Below are 16,862 nucleotides of genomic sequence, written 5' to 3' on the forward strand. Positions count from 1 at the left end.
CTGTTCATTATCTCTGCTCAGATCTCCATCTATTCCGGGGCCCCGAGTAGCCGAGTGGTCCAAAGCGCTCACCGTTCCGGATCACTGCCATCTCACCTCTGTCTGCGTGAGTTCGAGATCCAAGGCTCAGTTAGCGTGGGTACATGGGAAAGCCTGCCAGTAGCTTCTCGTGGGTCGGTGGTTCTTCCCTGTGTTCATCCTCCACCATTTATACTGGCCACCATGTGTAGCCTACCTTGTGCTGAAAAATGGTGTTAAACCCTACAACAACAACAACAGCTCTCTATTCCACCTTTAAGTTTAACCACTTATATTTATATTTACTCAAACCAAGCAATAACATTGAAGGCAGTCAACCTCTAGATAACGAGAACCAAATTAAGCGGACACCTTGAAAGGTACAATCCGCCAACCGACAAACCTCTTGCAAGTAGAGGGGACTTTGTGTAAGGTTTCTACAAAGTGGACCGTGGGTTGCTTACACAGCTAAATCCCTGACATATGTGACAGTTGTGTTCCCAAGAGAGTTTGCAGAAGTTGAAATTGTGTAAGAAATTGTGTTGATTCTACATTTGCATAGGTAAGTTGAAATTGTGTAAGTCAGCAGATACCTGTGTATATATAAACTGAAAAAGCCTGGCCACTTCCCCAAATTTCAGTTTACTGAAGTTTGTGCAGATGTGATAAAGATCCAATTCTAAGCATTTATGTGACAAGGGAGAATGTAATCATAAGAGCATCAGTGTCTGTATGCACAACAGTGTACAAAATTTAGAAAGCCGTTAATGTTTTTAAATACATGTATTTAATAAAGAATTAGCTGAACAATATTTGTTCCTTCTAAAAATTACCTCATAACATAAATGCAGTTATTCCACACAGATATAGTCTTCGTTACAGGAAACATTTGAGGAATGAGACACTTTTAAAACTTTACTTCAGTCGATCAGAGTTATGAATGATACTCTTCAATGTTTAAATACTCCGTATAATTCATAATGTTCACAGTTTATGAGTCTGGCTTTGGGAAGGTATGTAGCATTGTTGTTTTTTACATCCATCTTTAATGACCGTTAATGTGGCTTGTGTTAATGCCTCCATTTCTTGTGCCATAGCCAAATAATACTCATCCTCAGCAATCACAAAGTTTGTTAATCTCCGTATAACATATAAAACTACAGAGTTTGTCACTGAGTGAATCCAACTTTTAGAATACTGCTTTGTCTGTCTCTGTTGACAAAGAATCAATAGTGAGGCCATATGCCTGGTTAATAATTTCGATATTTAATTTAAAACAACAAACAATGTTCTATTGATCATGTATACGAATGAATAGTAGCAATCAGAATTAGATAATAAGCAAATAAACAAAGTCTTTCTTAAACAAAGTCTTTCTTAAATGGCTTATCTACATGCATTTAGTTATTAATACATGTAATTAGCCTTAACAGTTGGCTCTTTTGTATGGTGCAGACTTCAGATTGGCTTATTGTCAATTGTCAGCCCTAATCTGTGTCAGCATACATCTCAAGTATTGTTTTAACCTCATGGGACTTGGGATATTTTTTGGGTCACCAGCTCACAGATCAGCCCACTACAGTACTTGCTGACCATAGTTAATCTATTCCAGCAGGTGTCAGGGATTTAGCAGCTAAAATATATTTCCAAGTTTTAAATTGAGTTTTAGTCTGAATTTTTAATTTAAATAATGAAAAATTGAAATCTGGGATCAAAATTGTGTTTTGTATTTGGAGCTGAATAGTTATACTTTACTGTGAAAAAAAATCATATTAATGAAGGAAAGATTTTGGGCTAGAAAAATATGGTTCTTAAGGTGATTCTGCTACACCAAGGTTTACATTTTGAGAAGTTTCACTCTGTGTGTGTGTGTGTGTGTCTGTATATATATATATATATATATATATATATATATATATGCCTTTTTGGATTTCATGAGAAGTTGACTTGAAGTTCATTTTAAAATTGTGGTACTCTTAGCATTAAATGCAGTCATTCACTGCACAGAATTAAATGATTCTTGTTGGGGAGGCAACTATATATGTATATATGTGTGTGTGTGTGTGTGTATATGTGTGTGAGTATGTGTATGTGTGTGTGTGTCCTTGAGTGTTGTGATATTGCTACAATGTCTGCAATGTGGCAGTTTATAGTAATGGGGTATCATGCCGCAGACATGTAGCATGATGTCCCACCCAGTCACATTATCCTGACACCAGGCCGACTAGTCCTAACATTAACCTCTTAATACTGAGTGCCAAGTGAGGCAGCTGTTAGTACCATTTTTGTAAGTCTTTGGTATGACTGGGGGGGGGGAAAATCAAACCCATGACCTCCCGCATCTGTAGCGGACACTCTAACCACTAGGCCACTGGAGTGGTGTGCGTGTCCTTGAAAAAGTTTACCTAAGTGTGCATATACTGCTATATACTTTGTAAAGTCATATTCAGTTATGTGCCACTGTAGTTCTGTGTTGGTTTTATGCGTGGAATTAATATTCTGTGTATGCAGTTCATTACAGTTTTGCATTACTGGATGTACTACTGGACTGATTGCATCCAATGCATATTTGTAATTTGTCTGTTGTATGAATAATCCTTAAGGCTTTTTTTAATGGTAGTAAAAAATCAATGCTGGCTTTAAATAAAGATTATCTAACTTGATTTTGCTTTGCTGATATTATTTCAGTCAATTACTGCTTTACTCGAGTCATGGTGGCTAAATAGTCAGTTGTTTTATGCTTAATGCCATTTTTCAGCACATGATAGGCTATACATTGTGGCCAGTATAACTGGTGGAGGAAGAACTCTGGAAAACCCCCAGTAAAAATCACTGACCCATGGGAAGCTACTGGCAAGCTTTCTCACATAACCACACTAGCTGGGCCCAAGGCTTGAATCCACATGGACAGAGGTGAGATGGCAGTGATTGGTAAAGGTGCATGCTTCAAACTCCTGACACCCAGACCACGGCTAAGTTAACAGACTGCTTGGCTTACAGATGGAAGTTTGTTATATAAACTTGTGCATGAAGGGAACTTTTGAGACCATGCTCATCATAGTATATACTCATTCACATGTTGCTGCTGTAATGATGTTTTTTCTTTTTAACTTGATGTCTCTAAAGCCTTAGTTCATAGTCTCTTTGCAAAAAAGATGTATGACTGTTTCCTACTGTTGTTCCACATTCATGCATTGGAATGTTGTTGTTGTTGGGTTTAATGCCATTTTTCAGCACACGATAGGCTATGCATGGCGGCCAGTATTAATGGTGGAGGAAGAACCTGGGAAAACCCTGGGAAGAACCACCGACCCACGAGAAGCTACTGGCAAGCTTTCTCATATACCCACATTGGCTGAATCCTAGACTCGAACCCACACAGACAGAGGTGAGATTGCAGTGATCCGTAATGGAGAGTGATTTAGACCACTCGGTGCCCCTGCATTGTAATCCCATAAATAATGAGAGTAAAGGGCCCAGACTACATGTGGTGGCTTAGATGCATTACATATTGTGGTATCATTGTTATGATGTCTACATGTCACCTTGTAAGGTTTGTGTGCCTTTCTTGGCCATTACACCAGTTATTTGGCACTCGGACTTCAAATGAGCACAGTCAAAACAAAACACCGTAATTAATTTTAACTGATATGAGTTCATGGATTACAGTATTGTAATTACAAATAGTTAAAAATATTTAATCAGCAACCACATAAACAAGCAATTACTTTTGTTATAGATTGGAAAACTTAAGAAAATGACAATGTCAAAATATTTTCAAACTATTTTGAAACAACAACTTTAAATGTGTATGAGTGCATATACACAGGAATCTTCATACTGGTTTTCATCGATTAAAAAAGTGGTGGCAACCGATGTTAGGGATGATTAACATCTGCATGTTTAAGGGATTAATTAAAAATAACTATGAATCTTTTGGACTTATTAATTTTTGGTAACATTTTCAACTGAAATTTAAACAAATTGCTTGATGTAACTGTAGTTGATTAACTGTTTACACTTAATATACAGATTTTCAATAACGTAGTATGGAATATTTCAAATTAATATTAATCAATGTTTTTTTTATATATATAGTCAACCATACTGATTCAAAGGCTTTTGGTTTAAACATGCTTCACATAATTAGCTTTGTTGCCCCATAACTGGTGGAAGTCACTAGAGAAAAGACTTCAAAAGTATGGTACTTCTTCAATCTTGATGCCTTGTACTGAATCCCATTTTGAATTTCTGGAGCAAATTGTTTTCTTTTTCTTAATCTAGATATAATCCCTACTGCTGCCACCTTCCATGTTTATATCATACTTGAACTTGTCAAGTGAATCAGCTGACATGATTTCTGATTTAGCTGCTTTTGTGATACAATTTCTTAGCAACAAATTCCAAAAAGAATAACAAAAATTACATGCATTTCAGTGATGTATACAAATAAGTGACATAAACATTTCAGTGATCCATAAATACCAGTGATCAAGATGTAAATGAAACATATCAAATGTTCTTGAAAAATCAGAATCGGAAAGAAGTGATGATAGTGGCAGGATTTGAGGTTAATGATATGAATGACTGCGAAAGAAGCGATCATAGTGGCAGGATTTGAGGTTAATGATATGAATGACTGCAAAAGAAGCGATCATAGTGGCAGGATTTGAGGTTAATGATATGAATGACTGCAAAAGAAGCGATCATAGTGGCAGGATTTGAGGTTAATGATATGAATGATTGTGAAAGAAGCGATCATAGTGGCAGGTTTGAGCTTAATGATATGAATGACTGCAAAAGAAGCGATCATAGTGGCAGGATTTGAGGTTAATGATATGAATGACTGCAAAAGAAGCGATCATAGTGGCAGGATTTGAGGTTAATGATATGAATGACTGCAAAAGAAGCGATCATAGTGGCAGGATTTGAGGTTAATGATATGAATGACTGCAAAAGAAGCGATCATAGTGGCAGGATTTGAGGTTAATGATATGAATGACTGCAAAAGAAGCGATCATAGTGGCAGGATTTGAGGTTAATAATATGAATGATTGTGAAAGAAGCAATCATAGTGGCAGGATTTGAGGTTAATGATATGAATGACTGCATCCAAATCAGAATCAGAAAGAAGTGATCATAGTGGCAGGATTTGAGGTTAATGATATGAATGACTGCGAAAGAAGCGATCATAGTGGCAGGATTTGAGGTTAATGATATGAATGACTGCAAAAGAAGCGATCATAGTGGCAGGATTTGAGGTTAATGATATGAATGACTGCGAAAAAAGCGATCATAGTGGCAGGATTGTTATTATGGAAAAAATATTGTATCAATTTGGTTCTTTCATAACATGTACTAGTTCAATATTTATCCTTGTATTATACATGTAATGCTCGTATGCAAGATTTGACTTTTAAGATTGTGACATTTGATTGGTTAGCAATTTGACACCAGCCACATCTGATCAACTAGTAATTTGATAAAATCCAGGTCATCAATTATATACAAGCCACATTTTTTTACTGGTTAGCCTTCTGACAACAGCTACATTTGATTGGTCACCAATCTGAAACCAGCTATGTCAACAATTGGACACAAGCCACCTTTGGTTGGTGAACAATTTCACACCAGCCAGGTCAGCAATTTGACTCAAACCACATTATTTTTGGTTAGCAATTTGACACAAACCACAGCAGATTGATCAGAAATTTGGCACTAGCCATTTTGATGTCAGAAATTTGAGTTTGAGCCTGAGTTTGAATATGAAAATTGTATGTCATCTTGGGGCCAGATCTGCCATATGATAATATCCTGGCAGATGTGAGTGCGCACAGTTCACATGAATAATACCACAGTTCTGGGTTTTGTTCCAGTTGTAATTTCATAACATCATAACTATCAATACAGTAATTTCTCAAGTATTTTTCCATTGTCAGTTTAAAAATCAACCAAAAAGTGATTGGAACCAATTACGTTTAATGCTTTCTGGGTCATGTAGAGTCAGTTATTACAAGATTTAATATTATTTTGACGAGAAAACCTTCACTGTCACAAATGTTTTATGGATCAAAAAAGTTATCATCCTTTCAATTTTGTCATAAGGCTACATATAGTCTAACAAAGGAGCTGAAAAATTCTTTTTTGGTGGGGAGAAAATCCTCCTCTTCTCAAATCTTATTTGAACAAACTGGAAGGAACAGATACAAAGAAAGCTTGATGGAAAGTAGGATGGAAGGGAAGGTCCAATTTATTGCCATTTCTTTTCTATGAAAAGCATGGGACAGTAAGCAATATGACAGTCCCAAGATCAATTAAATGTGGAAGACCAATTCCTAATAAGTCCTAAGATCAATTAAATATGGACAGTCCTAAGAGCAATTAAATATGGACAGTCGTAAGATCAATTAAATATGGACAGTCCTAAGAGCAATTAAATATGGAAGGAGTCGGTACTCTCTTTAAAATCTGTAGTGTCTGGCATAAGTTTCATGGAAACTTTATCAGCAAAATCTAACATACCAATTACAATTATTGTAAATAAAATAATTGTAATAAAAAATAATTAATAATTAGAATTTGTTATAATTACCTTAAATAAGCAAGTTAAAAAAAACTTTAAATTGTTGGTTCTGATAATGCCACTGCTATTATTTACCAAGGAAAAGTGTAACAATGCCTTATTACCTTTCCAAATCAGGCCAGATACAATAATGTAACAAAGTTTTGTATAATATAAATTTATTCATTTAATATACAAGTGTTTAATACCAGCTCTATCAATACCTCACTCATACATCATAGATCCCAAATTCATCTTTACATCTTATGATCTGGAAGAAAAAAAAAAGAATATGAACATATTAACAAATTTAATTTAGAGAACTGGATTCCTTTCTAATTTATTGACTATCATCAGAAATATTTTCAAATTAGTACTTCATTTTTTATATCTCTATTTCATCATACTTGAAAAATAAAGCTTTAAATGAAAGTGTAAAGTGATGTTTATATAGTAATCGATACTGTAACATCTGCGAGGCATTTCTGCAATGGACGGAGCTTATCTGACACTTTCTTGAAATAAAGCAGCATAGATACACTAGTTGGGTCTCCCAAACAAGTGGTATCATTGTTGTCTTATAATGGGCACATCAGTTTGGAAAACCCACATCAGCTGGAAAATCTACATTAGTCTGGAAAATCTACATTAGTTTGGAAAAATATCGCAAGAATTAAGTTTATTGATAAACTGTTAAGAGGTCAGTAGTAGGAAGAGCAAGATTTTGTGTAGGAATACTGCAGACATTTATAAGGGAGATTAATAACACAGATTAGTAACACAGATAATAATGACAAAGGTTAATAACACAGATAACACATACATTAATAACAGAGATTAATAACACAGACATCATTAACATAGAGATTAATGACAGACATTACTAACAAAGCCATTAATAAGACAGATTAATGATGCAGACATAACACAGGCATTAATAACACAGCTATTAATAACACAGATTAATGACACAGATATTAATAACAAAGCCATTAATAACACAGATTAATGAAACAGACATTAATAACACAGGCATTAATAACAGAGATTAATAACACAGATTTCAGGAATGTTTGTTCATCTGTATGCATACTAAAATTCTGCATACAGAAAATATTCCCTGGTGTTTTAAAGTTGGTCACACTCAGCCATACTGCACTAGAGCTTTGCACACAAAGACAAAAGATCAGAATTTCTGTTGGCAATAGTAGAAAATGTATTCTGACATTAGAGAAACCTTCTAATTACATTGTGAACAGAATTTCTCTTCGACTCCTGCCACTAGTCTGGGAATTTAAAAATGTTGGACAAAACTGAAGTAAATCACAAGAAAAAGTAAAACAGGGTGAATTCCTCAAAATTTGTAAATATTTTGTGTCAGGAATTATTTTTCCAGCATCTTAGGACATAAAACTTTTGTAACTTAATGGGATTGATGTTCTTTTGTCTGAAAAGAATGTCCAGGAATTTAGGATAAAACCATATCTTTTAAACCTCTGAGTTTTAAAATCATCTCTGATATTCTTTACCAAACCAATTTTCAAATTAACCATTGCAGAGGTAATATTGTGTGTAAGATCAACACAATTTTCGTTAGAACAAACCAGAAATCATTAGAAGACAATTGGTGAAAACTCCATTCTAGTATGACCAAATATTCAAAAACAGCAGTGACAACAAAATTTTCAAGATGGCCACTAGGGCAGACATATTTGATATAAGATTGGCACCATCTGCATTTAGGACCAACGACATATAAAAAGTCTTTTTGCAAATCCTATTTCACTATGGCCATTCATTTTGGATGAGTAGTGATAACAAATTTTTTTTGCATGGCCACGGTAATACTGGATATCAGACTAGCATCATTTTCATTTAGGACCACCTAGACATAAGAAATCTAAGGGGAATAGCAATAACCGTATTTTCAAGCCAGTTACCATGGCAATCATATCTGAGGTCAGATCAGCAACATTTTAAGTTTGAACCAGCTAGATACCATACTTAGTCTTCCGAAGAAACCAGTTTTGAAAAGGCTTTATGTTTAGGGGAATAGCAATTACAAATTTGAAGATGGCTGCTGTGACAGCCATACTGTCTGTCAGATTGGCACTGTATTCATTTAGAACCATGGAGACATCATAAGAAATCTTCCCATGAAAACATCATGTCGATATGACCAACCATTCGGAAGGAGTAGCAATAAAATTTTCAAAATGGCTGCTATAAGGCCATATGGATGTCCCTCTGGTACCATTCTCAGTTAGGACCAACCTGACATCATAAGAAATTTTCTGGTGAAATCCCAATGTCAATATGATTTTACATTAAGAAAAAATAGCTATACAATTTTTTCCAGATAATTACCATGATGGTTATATTGAACTTCAGATTGGCACCATTTTCATTTTGGACCCACCAGACATAATAAGAAGTCTTCTATTGAAATCCCCATGTCAATATGTCCATCCATTCAAGAGAAAAGTGCTAACATGATTTTCAAGATGACTGTGATGGATGTCTGATTGGTACCATTTTCATTTAGGACCAACTAGGTACCATAAGAAGTCTTGCAGTGAAAACCCCATGTCACTATGACCATCCATTCAGAAGTAGTGACAACATGACTTTCAGTGGCCATATTGGATGTCTCACTGTTTTAATGTAAAGTGTATATTTTTCTTGAAATTGTGATTTTTAAAGCAAAACTATCATATTCCAATGTTGGATACCCAATTAGTCAAACATCCAATAAGTGTCCCTAAAATGAGCAATCATTGTTTTTACATCACCTTGGAAATGATGGTTATACAAGTTGTTGTTGTTGTAGGGTTTAACGTCATTTTTCAGCACCAGATAGGCTATACATGGCGGCCAGTATTAATGGTGGAGGAAGAACCAGGAAAAAACCCCAGAAAGAACCACCAACCCAAGAGAAGCTACTGGCCAGCCTTCTCACATACCCACATTAGCTGAATTCGACACTTGAACCCACACAGACAGAGGTGAGATGGCAGTGATCTGGAACGGAGAGCGCTTTAGACCACTCGGCCACTCGGGGCCCCTGGTTATACAAGAATAACTTGACAAGTAATTTAGATTCTGAAACAGATCCATAGGTTTTAATATAAAACTGCATTTTTTACTGTATAAAAACAATTCCAGGTGCCATCAAATCATTAAATGTTTCCCCCTTGTTTCTACAATGTAGGATTTGGCAGATTCATACTCTCTGAGTCTTGGTTACTTAAATACATGTATGTCATAATTTTTCACCCCTGAAAATCAGTTAAGTGAATCTGACTTTCAGAGTACATTTCTGTCATTTTCATCAGGAAAGTATCAAAAGCAAGGTTGCAGGCCTTTTACTGTATTTAGACAGGCAATCTAATTTAGAGGTTTAGCAAAATTTGGGACCTACAGGTCAACTTCATGAGTCTCTATGTTTTTATTATTTTGTATCCTCATGTGAGATACTTAACATCAACTGCTCCAGTAAAACCAGCTATAAATGGGTATTAGTATGTCCTGGGAAGTTTACCCATGATGGACTGGAGTCTCATTTAACAGAAGTCTTGTACTTTCAGCTGGGAGGTTTACCCATGATGGACTGGAGTCTTGTCTAGTGGGAGTCTTGTACTCCCTCTCAGCTGGGGGTTGGACTGGAGTCTCATATAGTGGGAGTCTTGTACTCTCAGCTGGGATGTTTACCCATGATGGACTGAAGTCTCATCCAGTGGGAGTTCTCAGTTGGGGGTTGGACTGGAGTCTTATCTAGTGAGAGTCTTGTACTCTCAACTGGGAGGTTTACCCACGATGGACTGGAGTCTCATCTAGTGGGAGTCTTTTACTCTCAGCTGGGAGGTTTACCCTTGATGGACTGGAGTCTCATCTAGTGGAAGTCTTTTACTCTCAGCTGGGAGGTTTACCCATGATGGACTGGAGTCTCATCTAGTGGAAGTCTTTTACTCTCAGCTGGGAGGTTTACCCATGATGGACTGGAGTCTCATCTAGTGGGAGTCTTTTACTCTCAACTGGGAGGTTTACCCATGATGGACTGGAGTCTCATCTAGTGGGAGTCTTTTACTCTCAACTGGGAGGTTTACCCACGATGGACTGGAGTCTCATCTAGTGGAAGTCTTTTACCCTCAGCTGGGAGGTTTACCCATGATGGACTGGAGTCTCATCTAGTGGAAGTCTTTTACTCTCAGCTGGGAGGTTTACCCATGATGGACTGGAGTCTCATTTAGTGGGAGTCTTTTACTCTCAACTGGGAGGTTTACCCATGATGGACTGGAGTCTCATCTAGTGGGAGTCTTTTACTCTCAGCTGGGAGGTTTACCTTTGATGGACTGGAGTCTTATCTAGTGGGAGTCTTTTACTCTCAGCTGGGAGGTTTACCCATGATGGACTGGAGTCGCATCTTGCAGGAGTCTTGTACTCTCTGCTGGGATAAGTTCCATATTTCTAAATTACTTGTAAGCCCAGGATGACTTTAACCTTTGACTATATATACCATATTTGCTGCATACAAGTTAGATCTAACTGAAAACTGTACAGACCCACATCTGCTGTCTATGGAGTCTGTTAGATCTAATCAGTAGAACAAATAACTCAGACACTGAACTGCCAGTGCATTATGTGATGGCACATCAGGGTCTATGTTGAATACAGTGGGACTCAACTTATAACTATATGCATAAAGTACTATATTTGACCACTGTTAATATACCCTCCATTAAAAACAGCATATACCCAGATATGCTTTCTGATAATGCTCCAGCAAATTAGAGTCACTGCTGTTCATGGTTCTTGTAATTCTGACCGAAAACCAGAGACCATGATCTGCTGATAAAAGATGAGCTATCAGATCTGGATCTAAGATGTCTGTACTTTCATGTACCTTATTCACAGCTAAATATGTACACTGCAATAGTCATTTCCAAAAGTTTAAAAAAAATATGTAACAGCTGACTGGTAAGTGAACAATAAATCCTTTATATGCATGCACACTGTATGACAGCAGATCTGGTATGTGAATGGTACAAACTCATGATCTGCCAGCACTGCAAGACAGCAGATCTAGTATGTGAAAAGCATCAATCTAAGATCTGGTGGAATATTGTGCAACAGTTGATATGGTGTAAGACTTGTTGGTATTAAGTATAAGACGCAGATCTTATACAAGAACAGCATAGATCTCATTCTTCTGGCACACTGCATAACAGCAAATCTGGTCTGTGAACAAACAACACAGATGCCTGATCACTGTATGACAGCATATCTCGTCTGTGAACAAATAACACAGATGCCTGATCACTGTATGACAGCATATCTGGTCTGTGAACGAACAACACAGATGCCTGATCACTGTATGACAGCAAATCTGGTCTGTGAACAAACAACACAGATGCCTGATCACTGTATAACAGCATATCTGGTCTGTGAACAAACAACACAGATGCCTGATCACTGTTGACACTGCATGACAGCAAATCTGGTCTGTGAACAAACAACACAGATGCCTGATCACTGTATGACAGCATATCTGGTCTGTGAACAAACAACACAGATGCCTGATCACTGTCGACACTGCATGACAGCAAATCTGGTCTGTGAACAAACAACAGAGATGCCTGATCACTGTATGACAGCATATCTGGTCTGTGAACAAACAACACAGATGCCTGATCACTGTATGACAGCATATCTGGTCTGTGAACAAACAACACAGATGCCTGATCACTGTCGACACTGCATGACAGCAAATCTGGTCTGTGAACAAACAACACAGATGCCTGATCACTGTATGATAGCATATCTGGTCTGTGAACAAACAACACAGATGCCTGATCACTGTCGACACTGCATGACAGCAAATCTGGTCTGTGAACAAACAACACAGATGCCCGATCACTGTGGCCACTGCATGACAGCAAATCTGGTATGTGAACAAACAACATGGATGCCTGATCACTGTGGACAATGCATGACAGCAAATCTGGTCTGTGAACAAACAACACAGATGCCTGATCACTGTGGCCACTGCATGACAGCAAATCTGGTCTGTGAACAAACAGCACAGATGCCTGATCACTGTGGACACTGCATGACAGCAAATCTATTATGCAAGTAGCAAAGATCCTTGATTTGTTGGCAATGTGATGTGTGAACAGCATTGATCCCTAATCTACGGGCATTGTGTAACACTTACAGCAAATATAGTATGCAATCAACAAAGATTCATGATTTGCTGGCCCTGTGTGAAAGCAGATGTGGTATGTGAACAGCACAAATCCATGATCTGCTGGCACATTACATGACAGCAGTTCTGGTATGTAAACGGTATAGACCCTTGATCTGCTGGTACATTGCATGATCACATATCTAGTATGTAAACAGCTGAAACCCTTGATCTGCCCCACAGATCTGCATGACCACAGATCTGGTGTGTAAAGAGTATAGATCCTTGATCTATTGGTACCGAATAACAGCAGATCTGGGTCTGAATAGATTGTAAGTGGGTGCCAGTTATACAGAGATCAATAAAGTAACTTACGGTATCATTCCCGCATCTCGTAATTTCTGTACAAGCTGTTCCACTGATTCTACTTTCTGTCCAGCTTCTCTCACTGGGGGGTCTTCTACTGACAAAACTTCTTGCCTTGGGCTGATGTCAACTGCATAGTCAGAGGGCTTCTTCACTGTAAGCGGCTTTTTCTTGGCTTTCTGTTGTGCAAATAAAACAGATCAGCAAGTGAAAAATAATGTATCACAACGTCCTTCTCTGAAAATAGGTAGAATTTTTTAAAAAACACAAGTCTCTCAAAGCGACTAATGCTCTAATGGCTGAAATGAATTTCCTGGAATCCATCATAAGTCCATGCTCTGAGTGAAGCCTTTCAAGACTGAAAACAAAAGGACAACGTAATAGATTTTGTTCTTAAGAGTTTTGGTGTACTGACGTTTTATAATTTCACATACAATGAGTTATTGTCCCCTCAGTTATAGCATAATGTGTATGCTGGTTAGTATTTACTTTTTGTTTGACAGATAAACCTGTTTTGAAAGAACACTGCTACAAAAGACCACCCATCTTGAAAGACAAGGTTCTCAAAGTACAGATTTAATATATTGTGTTATGACCCATAATGAGAGACACCTGTCTTGAGAGACAATAACTTCTAGGCAGTAGGGGTGGTTTTTCAAGGCCATTCTGATGTATTAATAGAATGAACTTGTTTTTGTTGATATTTATATGCAAGTGTTTACACTATTTTATTTCAACATATGCATTTGTACATGTAAATTTACGTGATTTGATAACATGTTAAATGTCAGCAAATACGACAGAAAATTGTTGTAGAATTGTTCTTTTAATGGTCTTTGTAGGCACTTTCTTCCAAGGCAATGATGCAAGCCTCATTTTAAATTTAAAAGTCAGCTGACTGAGGGTCACATAGGTATATAGTGGCAAGTATAGCCAAATGACTGGCAAATAAGATATATAGTACCTAGCATTGCCAGATGACTGGCAAATAACCTGAGGTTTGGCAAATAAGGTATATAGTAGCAAACATAGCCAGATGATTGCCAGAAAAGGTATATAGTGCCTAGCATTGCCAGATGACTCGCAAATAACCAAAGGATTGACAAATAATGTATGTAGTGGCAAGCATAGCCAGATGATTAGCAAATAAGGTATATAGTGCCTAGCATTGCCAGATGACTGGCAAATAACCAGAGCATTGGCAAATAAGGTATATAGTGGCAGGCATAGCCAGATGATTGGCAAAGAAGGTATACAGTGCCTAGCATAACCAGAGGATTGGCAAATAAGGTATATAGTGGCAAGCATAGCCAGATGACTGGCAAATAAGGTATATAGTGCCTAGCATTGCCAGATGACTGGAAAATAAACATAATCTCCTTTCATTTACACAATCACTGGTACTATGTTACAACCAATTAGCTTATTGTTGACACTGGCTGTAATCTGTGCCAGTGTGTGTCCAACTTTGTTATTAATTCATACACAGCCATAGGTTATTTCATGGCCATTGGCCAATCTCACAACTAGGATCAGGCAGTTATATGGCTAAGGTTAGAGTCAGCTTCAGTTTTATGATGTTCATTTTAGTGCAGAAATCAATTTGGGACTGATAGTTTACTTTGGTGTTCAGAATACAGAAGTTCCAGTTCACTAAATCTTTATTAAAATTAAAGATGGATTTTAGTTTAGTGAGAATTTTGGCCTTGAGAAGCTTCACTGTATGTTTTTCTTGGTAAACTTTATTTAATTATTTGTAATCTGAAAAATGTCCAGACAAATTATGTTCTAGGACAACAACCACAATCATTTCCAAAAAGGCTTGTTGATAATAGAATGTAAACTTCTGTTTTGCACTGTTGACATTTTTGCAAAAATCCCAAATCTGTACACCACATTGAACATCTAAATCATAACAAAGACAACTCAACATGAGGCTTCACCTGCTTGAACATGACATACTGTTTTGTGTTCATTGATGATCTCTTATCAGGATGGTGCCCTAACAGAGAAGTAAAGGTTCATTTGAGAAATAAATAAACAAGAGGTCCCTGTAGGCCTGAAATTGCTCACACTGCTTACATCACATGACAGATCATTGTATCACTAAACAAGTTTATGTAGTATCGTAAGAACAAACACAACCTACATAAATTATCCCCAAACTTTATATCCTGTTATTTAATAAATTATGATAAAAATTAATGTAGCTTACGCATCTGAAAGTTTTTGTGGCTGTGACTGTGTGACTTGCCATGGGCGTTCACAGATTTGTCATATGGCTGTGACATACACTTACGAAGCAAGAAGCTATACATGAAAGGTAACAATATTTCAATTTACCCATATAACATTCTGTTCATTTAACATGTGATCAGACCCCTCCCCAAAAGACAAAAATAATGACTGATAATTGTTGTTACTATTGTTGTTTTGGGTTCAACACCATTTTTCAGCACAAGAAAGGTTATAGATGGTGGCCAGTATTTTTGGGGGAGGAAGAACCCCCAAAAGCCCCAGTAAGAACTATCGATTCATGGGAAGCTACTGGCAGCTTTCTCACAAACTCATATTAGCTGAGCCTGAAATCTGAACACATGCAGACATAGGTGAGATGGCAATAATCAGTAAAGGTGAGCACTTTAGACCTTTTGGCCACATCGGGCCCCGCAGATATTTGCCAAGTGGAGTCACATGACCAAAGCAACAAAACTTTCAAATAAGCAAATGAACAACAGTCACATTGGATTGGTTTCTGAATCTGATGAGCAGCCATATATAGTCACGAAATTCTAAATAGCAACAGGAGATAGGGTTGTACTGTTTCCGGCTTATTTATCAGTTGTCAGTCATAGGATTTGATCACGAAATATTCTCTACATACCACCAAATGGTCCTTTCAAGAAATACTGGCATCTAAAATGTACACATATGTTTTGTACAGATTTCAAGAAATACTGGTGTCTAAAATGTACACTGATATGTTTTGCACAGATTGGTTTGCATTAAATGCATGATGTTATGAAGAGATGAGATCAGCCCCAAACTGCCCATGAGTATCAGTAGGAATTTTGGGTCTGATTCATCTCACTATGAACACCTAAACTTCACCAGTGATATTTTTGGAATAATTTGTCTGGTCTGGCAAATGTGTCTTAAAAAAGTCATTTGCTCTTCATTATCTGTCACTTGTATTGTAAAAGTCATACAGGTCATGTATGTGCATTTACTAATCTTAAATATGAATTAAATTGTTTTAAGATATAATACAAATTTTGTTTAACCAGAGTCTTTCCAATCCTGATTACTGATTGTTCTGTACCTTATCTGTCATCAAGAAACTTCCAGAGGAATATTATTAATTGCTATCAACCATTACATGGCCATGTACTAAACTGGGCCAAGAAAAGAGCATGTTGAGTCTAATCATCACATTACAGGGTAGTATAAATTTGTTTATCAACATGTGTAGCTTTCACTGGAACATAATAGCATGTGGCATTCAATCCATTTTGTACTGGATTGTACATTTAGGTTGATCTTGTCCAAAAATGTCCAAGTACTTTAACATTGATTTTTGCCATATGTACTTTTCAGGGTCATGTAAACAATGAGCGTCCCAAGGAATATTGTTGTATGAGGATCCAAATAAAGTGAATAATAGCCATTAAAAAGTATGTAAAATCAACTTCTAAAAAATTACACCCATTACTGAATAAATGGTGTTGAATT

At 36.9% G+C, this 16,862-nt stretch overlaps 1 protein-coding gene across 1 annotated transcript in view; it reads right to left on the reverse strand.

Annotated features, from left to right (window-relative positions):
* Positions 1–6,742: 6,742 nt before the first annotated feature.
* The window catches only part of LOC149793709 (electron transfer flavoprotein subunit beta-like), a 31,471-nt gene continuing 21,351 nt past the window's right edge, over positions 6,743–16,862 (reverse strand). Inside the window, exons 6-7 of the mRNA XM_089967711.1 lie at positions 13,140–13,309; positions 6,743–6,851 (exon numbers count right to left, since the gene is read on the reverse strand). Of these exons, the coding sequence (XP_089823837.1) occupies positions 6,845–6,851; positions 13,140–13,309 (177 nt within the window). The 3' untranslated portion in view covers positions 6,743–6,844. The remainder of the gene's footprint in view (positions 6,852–13,139; positions 13,310–16,862) is intronic.

The sequence above is a fragment of the Sinohyriopsis cumingii genome, chromosome 8, assembly GCF_028554795.1.
Source record: "Sinohyriopsis cumingii isolate HCF-2022 chromosome 8, ASM2855479v2, whole genome shotgun sequence".
Lineage (NCBI taxonomy): Eukaryota > Metazoa > Mollusca > Bivalvia > Unionida > Unionidae > Sinohyriopsis > Sinohyriopsis cumingii.